Source organism: Brachyhypopomus gauderio, chromosome 4, assembly GCF_052324685.1.
Source record: "Brachyhypopomus gauderio isolate BG-103 chromosome 4, BGAUD_0.2, whole genome shotgun sequence".
Lineage (NCBI taxonomy): Eukaryota > Metazoa > Chordata > Actinopteri > Gymnotiformes > Hypopomidae > Brachyhypopomus > Brachyhypopomus gauderio.
In genome coordinates this window covers 15,677,049-15,689,637 of record NC_135214.1, presented here as the reverse complement: position 1 = coordinate 15,689,637, position 12,589 = coordinate 15,677,049, and the positions used below count along the sequence as shown (strand labels likewise).

Genomic DNA, 12,589 nt, shown 5'->3' with positions numbered 1-12,589 from the left:
CTGCAGCTGTTAGCACTATGTCACTTGCATAATGGACTCCTTCATGAATTCAACCTCTCCTCCTGTCCTGGCATTTCTCTGATGTACTTTCTTTCTGCCCCTCTCTCCCTCTGTGATGTCCCCTATCTATCTGCTCCTCTCTTTCTCTCTCTCTCTCCATCCCTCTCTCTCTCTGAGAATAAAGGAGATGTTCCGTAAGAACACATTGTTCCCCATGAGCACTGGGAGAGGTGACACTGTGCTGCTCTCTCCCTCGTTTGTTCACATTCTCACTCGCACGTGTGTGTGTGTGTGTGTGTGTGTGTGTGTGTGTGTGTGTGTGTGTGTGTGTGTGTGTGTGCCTGTACAAAGTAGGCTTATATTGCTCAGTGCACCCACTCGAAGAATGACACCAAAACATGCTCAGTTTGGGAGGTGTTCCGAGATGGGGAGTTCTCAGGGCTGCTGCAGTCTGCTACACGGGACACACGTTACACGCCGCCAGCACCACAACAACAGCACCACAACATGCTGAACGCATCATTATCTTCACAACCACAGTAAGGTGCCATGTCAAACCTTTAATGGCATGTTGCTGTTTTTATTAGTTGTGTAACCACACAGCGCGATACTCCAGAAGGCTCAAGCAATGTTGTGGTGAATCCTCTCCCCTTCTGCCTCCACACACACACACACACACACACACACACACACACACACACACACACACACACACACACACACACACACACACACACACACACACACACACACACACACACACACACACACACACGACTGAATAACTGCAGTTGCAGACCTGAGGGTGACCTGTAGAGGGCAGTGTGTGCGACGTGGCTGGGGCTGTGGTATAGGGGCCCCTGCAGGGTGCGGTCCTCGTAGATGGGTCCGATGTGGCGCTCAGGGGACACGGCCGAGCGGAGGTCAGGCCCGTGATGGCTGTGCTGACTGGCGTAGGACGTCCGTAGTCCTACAGGGGACAGAGAGAGAAGCAGAGTGAGAGAGAGACAGGACTCAGTCCCTCCCGAACTCTAATCATGGTTCATGTACTCTGGATTGACCTAAACATGGCCACAGAGGTTAAGCAAATAGGATTTACACCTGGGGTCAGGAGGGATGAAGTGTGGACTGGATGTAACGTCACTTTCCATTACTCTGTACATCTCTAAACAGTTCACAGAGTGACCTTGGAGCAAGCACACCCCCCCAACCCCACCCCACCCCCTCCACACACACACACACACACACACACACACACACACACACACACACACACACACACACACAACACCCAAGACATACAAACACAGGGAAAGAAATACCAGCTTTGGAGCGACCAACGTCATTTTCTCCATCTTCCTCCTGCTTGTGACTTAAGCTGCTAAAGACTTAATTGAAAGGAGGTTCTGAGTCCAGCGTGTCCCTGCACACAGCAGTAGGAGGGGAGGAACTCTCTCCACTCCGCTCCTCTGACACGGCCCGCCGTTGGGATTAGGAGAACACGCGCAGCGGCCCTCTAACTGCCCTCTGCGTGCAGCCCGGCCCGGGGCCGCGGTGCGGGGCAAAGACGGAGCAGCACACTCCAGTGTCCGTGGAGCCCGGGGCCCTGGTCCTGGTCCTGGCCCGGGGCCCTGGTCGCAGCCGGAGTGTTACGTCAGTCGGGCTTTGTGCTACATAGCTGGAGACTTCAGCCAGCACTGCAAATTTGAAGTGTGTGCGCACGCGTGTATGTTAGGGGAATGATGTAACTCACGACTGGACCATTGTTATGCATAGCAAGGGACGTGGGGAAACTGAACATAAAAGAAGGACTCGTGTTTGTGTGTTTGTGTGTGTGTGTGTGTGTGTGTGTGTGTGTGTGTGTGTATCTTCTGCTGAAAGAGAAGAACAGTAACTCCTGGGTCCCCTCACAGTCGCCAATCTCCCCGGCCAGGGAAAACCCAGATGACATCATTCCCATTACAGCATCTTAAATTACGGCTGTGTGTGTGTGGAGTTGGGTATTCACAGCACAGAAAGCTGACTGCGTGATTCCTTTGTACAAAAGCTTATGAGAGATTATGTGAAAGACAAATTTTGTCTTTCACAAAGTGCAAATTTAGGAGCAGGGAAAGAGAATGGTAAGCAGTATACGTGCATTTGTGTGTGTGTGTGTGTGTGTGTGTGTATACATACAGCAGTGGGGCTCAGGGGCTTTGCCTGCATCCAAGATATTATGCAGCGCTCAGGGCGACTGCATTGGAAATTCTGCAGACAGTTATTGGCGTCTGCTAACACATAATGGCACACAGACCTCATTAAAACGGCAGCATACGATTTGCAGGTACTGCAGCGACATGGGACAGGACTGCTTCAAACCTTCAGGACAGGAGTAATGAACTGGGGGGACTACCTCTCAGTCAGACAGTACTGAAGTACTGAAGTGAAAAGGCAGAGGACTACCTCTCAGTTAGACAGTACTGAAGTACTGAAGTGAAAAGGCAGAGGACTACCTCTCAGTTAGACAGTACTGAAGTTAAACATAGAACAAAATGGAGATATAAAACAAAGAGAGGAGAGAGAGGGATCTACAGATCTCCTCCACATGTCTGCAGCTCAAATTAGGTAGAGAAGACCTTTCAGAATGTTCCAGAACCTCTCTGGGAATTTAGCTGTGATTCATTCAGGAGAGATGCAGCAGAGATCCGGTTGACCTGCACGACCTCAGAAAATCACTCCTGACTAACAAAAGACACAACGCATCCCATCAGTCTCACCCACTGCCCTCCACATGAAGAGGGAGCAACCAGGCTTTCTTTCACAAGGTCACCAGCTTGCTCTCCGCTCTCGCAGAGCACTGCGTGCGAGTGTGACGAGTCTCTTCACCTCACGCATGCACTGAAAATCTAACATGTTCATTAGAGCTCGGGGAGCTGCACCAGTTCTCCTGACATGTGCCATCCTGCTCTTTGACCTCTAACCCTTACAGAGCAGACTTCCCAGCGTGGATCACATCCTCATCGCAGTACTGACACCACAGACACCCTCATGTGGGCATGAGTGAGTAGAGTTTCGAGCGATTCGTGTATTAGACTCTTTCTCTGAGACTTCAGAACAGCAAGACGGATGCAAGCCACAGTAGATCCAGAGGGTGACGACATCACAATTGCCACAGCAAAGCAAAGCCTTGTGGGTAATTCAGCATTCGCACCAGTGTGCTCGGAGCGAGATCGAGTACTGCACGCTGACTCAAAGGTGCACTGACAACCGCAGTCAGAGCCCATCGAGTCCAGCTCTGTGCTAATAGTCAGGGCACACACACACACTCACCACGCAGGACACACACACCCACCCACATCATGCAGGACACACACACATACACACACGCACACAACACACACTATTCAACATGGACAAATCAAATCATTTATTTTAAAGCTATTGGAAGGACCAGGTCCCGGCGCTGTGTCCAACAAGCCCTCACACGTGGACATCCTTCATTTGTTACAGCTGAAGCTTTGCTGACTGCTCTTGGTATCCGCTGAGGTAGGCAAAGACATCCACTAAACAAAGGCACTCGCTTAAATGGATGCAGCTGACTGGAAGTTTTTTTTTTTAAAGACAAAACCAGATTTTAGCCCCGCGACACGAGTGAGAGCTACATCAGACTGCGGCTGTGGTGGAGGTCACACAGAAGAGACTCAGAGACAGGAGGTCTTCGCAATATGCCAGACGCTTCCAAACATATGAATCCACGGCACGGCAGAGTTCAGTCTCAGTGCAGGCTCCAGGAGTCTGGCGGAGACCGAGACGAGACCAGGGCAGGGAGCCGTCAGATCACAGTCACAACACAGCCCCCCACCACAACAAACTCCCCACCACGGTCCTTCATTAGAGGGAAAATGGAGTGATGATTCTGCCAGTAACAGAGATGGAAAACTCCTGAGTAGAATAAGACAGAGAAGGGAAAGTGAAAGTTAAAAAGAGAACATGAGAAAAGTGAAAGAACTAGAGAAGGAGAGAAGACAGTGGAACTAACAAAGGACAAAAGAAGAGAGATAGAGAGTGACAGAGCAAGAGTGAGAGACAGAGAGAGAGTAGCCTAGAGCCACCCAAGCTTCAGGGATCATTCCTCTAGACGTTAATGGCTGAGGGAGAAGCTCCTTCAGCTCGGCATTGCCACTGCTCCGTGGCCCAGAAGCCAGCGCTGTCGTCACAGGCAACAGCGAGAGGAGAAGTACGTTCATCACATTCACCCACGTCGGATACCGAACGGAGAACTCCGTTGCCAACTGCCAAAATCCATCAGCTGAAACTGTCAACTGGCAATAAGAAAAGCAAATGACTTCAGAGCAGCACATTCCAGTTTATTATGATGAGGCGTCTCATATGTTGCAGTGCTGAACGAGAACCATGAGCTAGCTGAAGCTGTTGAATTTCTCACTAACCTTGTGCTCCTCCCCCAGCCCCAGGAGGCCACGCCTCCTTAATGCATTATGGAGCAGATATTGGAGCGGAATGTCCTGGACATACATTTTCACTCCACTTTACCCAGCAACTGTGCTGGCCTGCCAGACAATTAATAAGTCAGCAAAGCTAGATAACCGAGCTTGAAATCCCCTCTGAAAACATCACAGAGCCAGCTAGGGTTCAGTATTGAGGGGTACGGGGAGTGGATGTGACGTGTACAACACAAGCACACATGCAGCACACGCGGACACGCACAACAACATGAAGAAGGGTCATAAAAGAAGTTTTTCACCTGGAAGAGCGTCGGCCAGGGCGTCTGGAGGCATCCGCAGGCAGCAGAGAACAGAAAACACAACTTTTGAGATGATGGGAGGGGTTACGGTGGAGGATGGACAGTCTGACCCGAATGAATGTCAATTCCCCACTTCAAGTTCATGTTTGGCAGGGCAGCAAAATCCATACCAACCGTGCAAATAAGCCAGAGGTGTCTCAATGTCTGGAAAACCATAATTTTAACAAATGGTCTTTTTTCCCTCACATTATTAATTCTGACACTGATGTGCTCATTCACACATTGTTCCATTCAGAAGATCCAATCACTCGTGAGCCATTCACGGAGAGTCAAGATGAATCCCTCCAGGTCTCTAATCCACCTTCATCCTCCTCACCTGGCTCATATTTCACCTCACTCTAGACGCCTGGACACAGGCAGCAGTGGGCAGAAAAACCTCACCGTCATCAGACAGCAGAGAGAAACAACAGATGAAAGGAGCCTTTATTCTTTCAATTAAATGACTGGACTACAATGGCAGCCAATCAGTTCTCTGCTCCAATGACCCGTACCAAAGAATGCTGGGATTTGTAGTTCTGTGTGAATCTCTCTTGCTTCTCTCGAACCATCATTCTGCTTGTCTGTTGGCTAAGAGTTAAAAGGTTTACGTTACTAAGGAGCGTGTGCATTCCACGGGAGCTGTGGATGAAAGCCTGCACTAAACGCTCCCCTGTGTGGGCCATCAACATGTGAAAGAGCTCATCACCATGGCCACCAATCGCCGCAGCGACACAAAAGCAGGGAAAAAACAAAAGCGGGGCGCTCCTAAAAGGCGACATCGCGGCCGACATTCGGTGCGTCGCCACGAGCCCGTGAGTAGCAGCTTTAAATCAAACTCTGGGCTCGTTTGGAAGAAAGGACTGAAAGATGTAGCGATGGACAGGCGTGTCTCTCCGTCCCACAAAATTCATTTCCGCGAGCTTTTGAAATGTCAGCGCGCAAGAAAAGAAAAGAGAAAAAAAAAGAAAAGAAAAGAAAAGCTCTCGGCAGACGCCCACACTGAAGAAGCCGAACAGATCTATCCATCAGACCTTACAGCTAAATTATCCTTACGAGCCGTCAGGCGTCAAGACTCCCGCCCACTCGCTCACTCGGCTCCTCCCACTTGTTGAATATGCATTAAGCCTCTAGTCATTCAGCTATAATAATTAGCTATGGCCACGAAGGGGTTGCGAAGCGAAATAAATTGCAAAGCCCTGCAAATTGGCATCGACATCTACTGAATAGTTTTATAGCGCATAGTTAAGAGTTTTATGGTCTGCGTTAAAACAGCAAGTCGTCTGTTGTGGTGTTTTATGAAGGGCATATCGGTTTTCTTAGTTCTCTTGGACGGCACTGCGGCTGTGTAAAGGCTGTCATTAGTTCTGACTGCACTGTCAGTCAGAGATGGCATATAGCAGAGCCAACACTTAAGAGGCAGAATGTGAGGGAGAGGGGGATGGAGGGAGAGAGAGGGAGGATGAGGGAGGGAGGGAGGGAGAGAGAGAGAGGACATATGGAGGCAGAAAGGTAACAGAGATCCAGATTCAGGTGTGAAGTGTCAAAGGCAAGCCGTGAATGGGGTTGCAGAGTTGGTTCAGGGAGGCAGACAACAGCCAATCCCGAGAGTGACGGCACCATCGCACGACAGCTTCTCTGCACCTGCACGCACTTGTGAACTCTTCAGCTTTTAAGAGCTTCTAATACTGCTCACATAATTCATGCGTAGGCCAGAGCACGTGAGTATAATGCAGGTGCTGCTTGGTTCTTGGTGTTCCAGGAGAACTCGGCAGATACAGGAAGCCAGAGTGGACACACCCGCACCCATACATACCCCCCCCCCCCAAACGCACACCTACGATCTTAGCTCTACGACATCGAATAATTTTAGCCTTTTGGAATGGAGCCCGCACCTGTCAGGCTGTCGGGCCGCGGCACCATCCTCTCGTAGACCTCGTACGTGTGCGTGGCGTAGGGTTCCGTGGCCTCGCGTAGCAGCGTCCTCGGTAGCGTGGACACGTAGTGCTGGGGCACGGCCGTCATCCCCGGCCGCCCCGGGGACGATCCGGAACCCGGCTGCGCCTCTCCGCCCACCACGCTCAGCGGTGACCCCATCCGGCCCGTGTAGGGCGAGGTAGCACGACCGGCACCGCCTATTCGCCGTGGGGCGGCTGGAGAGCCCTTCTGGGTGGTGTAGGGTGAGCTCGTCCGCTGAGGGCCCGGCAGGGTGGTACTGGAGAAGATGTTGGACAAGGGCTTGGGCTCCGTGACGATGGGGGAGCCGTAAGCGCTGGCCGGAGATGCCCGGAGCGAGCCTCGAGACGGCGAGACGCCGCTGCTGTAGGCCGGCGACTGTGTCCGGGAAGGCACGGACCCGACCCGCCTCATGGCCCGGCCCGGGATTGCCCCGCCCGCCACGCCCGACATCTGGCAAACAGGAACAGAAATTGGACTGACGTTACGTCACCCTATTAACGTGCAACAACATTAATATAATGTCTAAATATCAATATGAAGTTTCTTTTTTTGGTATGCACTTTTATCATCTCATGATGATCTCAGCTGTTATGCCTGTACATGCCCTAAGGGGGCGCACTAGAGCAGGTAAAACTGACAGCAGTATGAAGTTCTGTCCGAAAAAAATAAAAACCTTTGGCAAGGTCTTCTGTCAACAGACGAAAGGTCTTCTCTCATCATGCAGCCATAACAAAAACATGTGATGTACACATATGATAACATGTCATGTGACAAAATAAAACAAACCAAAAGGAATGCACACCATGCAGTGTGTGTGTGTGTGTGCGTGTGTGTGTGTGTGTGTGTGTGTGTGTGTGTGCACATGCAGGGATTTGATAGGTCAGTTGCAGCAGGCGAAACTAATAAGCCCTTCCCACACATGCAGTTTTAGCTTGAAAAAGATCCCACCTGATTTCACTCGCACTCTGACTTCTCTCGACTGCCATGTTATTTTCATATCTGCAGGCTACACACAGCCCAAGGGCAGGTTTTGGAGTGAAGGGTGTGCGAGTGTGTGTGTACCTGTGCTGAGGCCTGGCCCTCTGCCCTGGAGCTCCTCAGGAGCGAGCCCGTGCCGGTGCCTCCCGTGAGCGGGTACGAGGGTTGGAGCCGCACCTCCACCTTGCCCAGGGTCTGGCTGCTGTAGTAACTACCGGCATCCTGGTAGCCACTGTCAGCGTACGAGTTCATCTGGGTGGAGCTGTGCGAGTTCCCTACCGAGCCTGAGAGAGAGAGAGAGAGAGAGAGAGAGAGAGAAAAGGAGAGTAAGTTGTCAGTCACATTTTCAGGGAAGGTCACACTGATAGCATAAGATGCTGAAGTTTAATCCACTCTGTGCCACACAGCCTCAATCAGAATTTACTAAACACCTCCATGGGGTCCCTTCAGACGAGCATTGAGGTTACTATCTGACAGAATTATTAACATGCCCGCTGTGTGTCTTAATTCAAGCGTCTCCATCGACCTAACTGGAACCTTCCATCGTTTCTCTCTCTTCTCTGAAGTACATACTTCAGATTTGCCATGACATGTGCTATTACAAATCGGACTCGTGAAACGACTCTTGTATTCTTAACATGCTTTGAGGTGTCCTTGAGAGTGTTTCATTTTATTTTACGCGGCTGCCCGGAATTGAAGAATGCGTTGGGAACAATGGCCACTTTATGTTAATGCAATAATGCACGTTAAGGCAGTCTTCCCCGCCAAGCGCAGGTCTGAAAGCAGGCGCCGCGCAGCTGCTCTGCTATCTGGGCTAGCACGTGCGCGTACGCAGGGCTGCAGCCGGATTGGCCCTGCGCGGAGGGGCGGGCCACTGTCGTGCACAGGGGGGCGGGCTCTCCGTCAATCAAGACCTGCCATTGGTTGACGCGTCTGCAGATAGACGCCAGTAAATAAAAATAAAGGAAACAGAAGGTCAGGGTAGCGTGACTTTGGCTGTTGGGGGGGGCGGGACCAGGGGGTCAGAGGTCACACAGGCCTCATGCAGGCATGAGCCAAAAGGAGGCTAGAAGGTAATAAATGCAAAGGCCACAGGTGTAATTACTGTCCCAAACTGATAGTGAGTCCTCAGAGTGCAGATAAACATCCCTTATATAACGAGTTTTTAACAAGCTTTGAAATCGTTTGATGCTGTACATGAGCAGAGCGTCAGGGTGTGTGTGTTGACTACAGCAGCGTCAGCCCTAGCAGTGACAACCTCTCCGCTCTGGTCAGGATCCACATGCTGACTCCACCCCACCACGGTCTTCTGGTGGCCTCTTAGCAACCAACCACAAGCTGTGGAGATGGAGACCGGTGAGTCAGGGGACCAAGCACGGACAGACTGCTGCCACACTGATCTCCCACAGGAACGTGAGCGTGGAGTCAGGAAACCCCCGTTCTCAGGTGAGCATCTGATGCTTGTTCCATGTAATGATGAGGGGTGAATTCTGCAATGAGATTATATGTGCGTGTGTGGCAGGCTGTTTGCACACATCTGTTGCCTCTGACATCTGGCCCCAACAGCCTGATGGGCAGACAAGACTGGCACGAGCGTAAATAGTGCAATAAGGGAACCTGGCAGGCACTAAGGGAACCTGGCAGGCACCAAGGGAACCTGGCAGGCACCAAGGGAACCTGGCAGGCACCAAGGGAACCTGGCAGGCAGTAAGGGAACCTGACAGGTAGTAAGGGGACCTGACAGGTAGTAAGGGGTAGTAAGGTTCCCTTACTGACGGGCAGTAAGGGTACCTGACGGGCAGTAAGGTTTCCTTACTGACAGGTAATAAGGGAACATGACAAGCAGTAAGGGAACCTGGCAGGCACCAAGGGAACCTGACAGGCACTAAGGGAACCTGACAGGTAGTAAGGGAACCTGACAGGTAGTAAGGGGTAGTAAGGTTCCCTTACTGACGGGCAGTAAGGGTACCTGACGGGCAGTAAGGTTTCCTTACTGACAGGTAATAAGGGAACATGACAAGCAGTAAGGGAACCTGGCAGGCACCAAGGGAACCTGACAGGCACTAAGGGAACCTGACAGGCAGTAAGGGAACCTGACAGGTAGTAAGGGGACCTGACAGGTAGTAAGGGGTAGTAAGGTTCCCTTACTGACGGGCAGTAAGGGTACCTGACGGGCAGTAAGGTTTCCTTACTGACAGGTAATAAGGGAACATGACAAGCAGTAAGGGAACCTGACAGGCAGTAATGGAACCTGATAGGCAGTAATTGTGTGATGTTGTGGGCAGCCACACACACTTAAATCTTTAAAGAAGCTCAACATGCTCTCTCAGACTGATTTCTAGTGCTTATGAAAACCTCATAAAAAATGCATCCAGATGGTAAACTAAATTATTAATACAACCATCAGGCGCAACAAAAATAACAAATCACTATAATTGGCTATTGCTTATGAGCTGGCAGTATGCAGCTGGGGTGGTGAACAGTAATCAAGCATAACTCAATAAGGGGAGTTCATCAGCGCCGGGGCACGGCCAGCCCCCCCTTCAGCCCAGTTCGGACGTGACGAGCACATGGCTAACGGCTCTGAGCAGCTCTGCTGAGCATCTGGCTGGCCGAAGCCTGTCGTGGCGAACCTGGACTTCCGGGTGACTCCATGGTCTGGGTGTCCACGATGGTGAGGAGGAGGAGGAGGAAGAAGCTCGGGTGAGAGACAGCAGGGCTTCATCGGTTCATCTGTCTTTTTTTTTTTTTGACTCTAATGCTGATCACGTAACGGATTTACCCATCAGTCATTTCTGCTTGATCCGGCTGTGGCCCTCCTCCACCCAGCTGTGATGGTGGGGGCTTATCAAGGCTTTCGTGTTGATCACCAAGAGATACATCGCAATCTTTTATGTCTGAATTGGTCTAAATGTCGTTTCCTTTATTGAGAGATTCTGTGACTTTGGCTCTCAGAAACACGACAATATAAAGGCTACTGGCTGCCTGATATCTGAGGCTTTTTTCAGAGCCAGTCAACCGAGTCTTTCACGCCCCGATGAAAGCAGTGACAACACGAGACAGGACCTGATCTGAGAACAGTGTTCTCACTCTGGCATGTCTGACACATGCAAGACACCTTTTTTTCTTTTTTGGGAACAATGCATTTTATGTTAGAGGTCAACAAGTAATACTCAACAGCGTTCCTTAAAGTGGCAGCTTAGCGACAATGGCTCCCAGGAAGATCGAAACCCCGCCCACCCATGGCTCGTCCAATGAGGTGGGCCGGACCCTGCCACTCAGTTCTTCTGCATGCAGCTCACATGGGGCCAATATTAGCTGGGTGCATTCCAATAGCTGGGTGCCCAGAATTTCTACAGAAGCCCATAACACAGAGAAGCACTGTGCTTGAACAGCACTTTGAAAGCACTAAAATGCATAATTTAGGGCTAATAAGAATGGTGTTCTCCAAATATTTGCAGGACCTAAGGCAACGGCACTGCAGCGGTAATGTGAGAGGCAGTCATCTGTACTTTAGAAATACTCAACCTACTTATGATTCATGCTACACAACCAAACAAAGGCAATTATGTCAGACTAATACTGCTTTAATTAATTTACAAATGTTCGAGTTTTAAAAATCTACTTAGCAACAGCCTGCTTTAGGCTATCAGCAAGTGTGTGCACTCATTCAGCGTCTGGGCCACGGGGGTCCATCCCACATCGTTCCCACACCGCTCTCTCCAGTCTCCACCGAGAAGACACACTCTTCACTTTCCTCACGCACCGCAGGGACCTGCCCCGATCAAACCATGCGCCGCAGAACGTGATATTTCTGTCCGTATGAGCAGATCATCAGATTTTAAAAGATTCAGCAAGACCAATTTATTCATCTACATCACTGAATTCTGATTAGTGTGAAATGTGAATGGAGACCAAGACCACAATACCATTGAGACATGAAAGCAGCGCACTTTATATTAATGCCAATTCAATATTTTTACTTTCATTTGTTTTTTGGTTATTTTGTTTTTTTGAGCAGCCCAAGTTCACTGATTTCGAATGACATAAGAAGATTTGACAGGCAAAGTTAGACATGGATCAAAATGGAATTAGATTTAATGTTGAAAAGCCCTACCTGCTGGTCTCCAGGGTAGAGACTTCTCAGAGGAACTGCAAACAATGGAGAGAGGGAAAAAAATGAATAAAAAGGAAACACACATCAGACGTACGGCGCATAACCAAACACATCAGGTATACAGTATCAACCAAAGAAAAAAACGCTATTATGGCAGAAACCCTGAGTTCTGTGCTTTCAGCAACATGTGACACTGCACGAAGGAAGGAGCACAGATGAAGAAGAGCAGACGCAGGTCACGTGTGAAGAGCAGACGCAGGTCACGTGTGAAGAGCAGACGCAGGTCACGTGCGAAGAGCAGACGCAGGTCACGTGCGAAGAGCAGACGCAGGTCACGTGCGAAGAGCAGACGCAGGTCACGTGCGAAGAGCAGACGCAGGTCACGTGCGAAGAGCAGACGCAGGTCACGTGTGAAGAGCAGACGCAGGTCACGTGTGAAGAGCTGATCACCAGCACCCACAGCCTCTGCCTTTATCCACAAAAGAGGCCATAACGCAGGCAACAGCGTGCGTAGCAACGCAAATAATTACACAGTGGCTGTCGGTGTGTGTGTGCGTGTATGTGTGTGCTCACTTGCCTGTGAGATAACAGCCAGCGGCGGGGGGAGAGAGAGGAACGCAACTCGTATTCCACACCTTCAGCTACACCACCTCCACCCCCCACCTCCACCACCACTCCATTCAGGTCTGGCCCGGCAGCACATGCAGAGTGAGCGGATGTGTGTGGGGTGATTTACTCCTGCTTATCTGTTCTGCGCG

General features: G+C 50.5%; 1 protein-coding gene across 7 annotated transcripts in view; it reads right to left on the bottom strand.

Annotated features, from left to right (window-relative positions):
• LOC143512353 (plakophilin-4-like) overlaps positions 1–12,589 on the bottom strand; it is a 67,355-nt gene that overhangs the window by 18,136 nt on the left and 36,630 nt on the right. For 6 of the 7 annotated variants that reach the window (XM_077002553.1, XM_077002550.1, XM_077002552.1 and 3 more), the window contains 5 exons: positions 11,832–11,866; positions 7,799–7,998; positions 6,673–7,186; positions 4,742–4,765; positions 800–970 (listed from right to left, as the gene is read on the bottom strand). In XM_077002553.1, coding sequence (XP_076858668.1) covers positions 800–970; positions 4,742–4,765; positions 6,673–7,186; positions 7,799–7,998; positions 11,832–11,866 — 944 coding nt within the window. The remainder of the gene's footprint in view (positions 1–799; positions 971–4,741; positions 4,766–6,672; positions 7,187–7,798; positions 7,999–11,831; positions 11,867–12,589) is intronic. The other variant, XM_077002551.1, reaches the window with a different exon arrangement.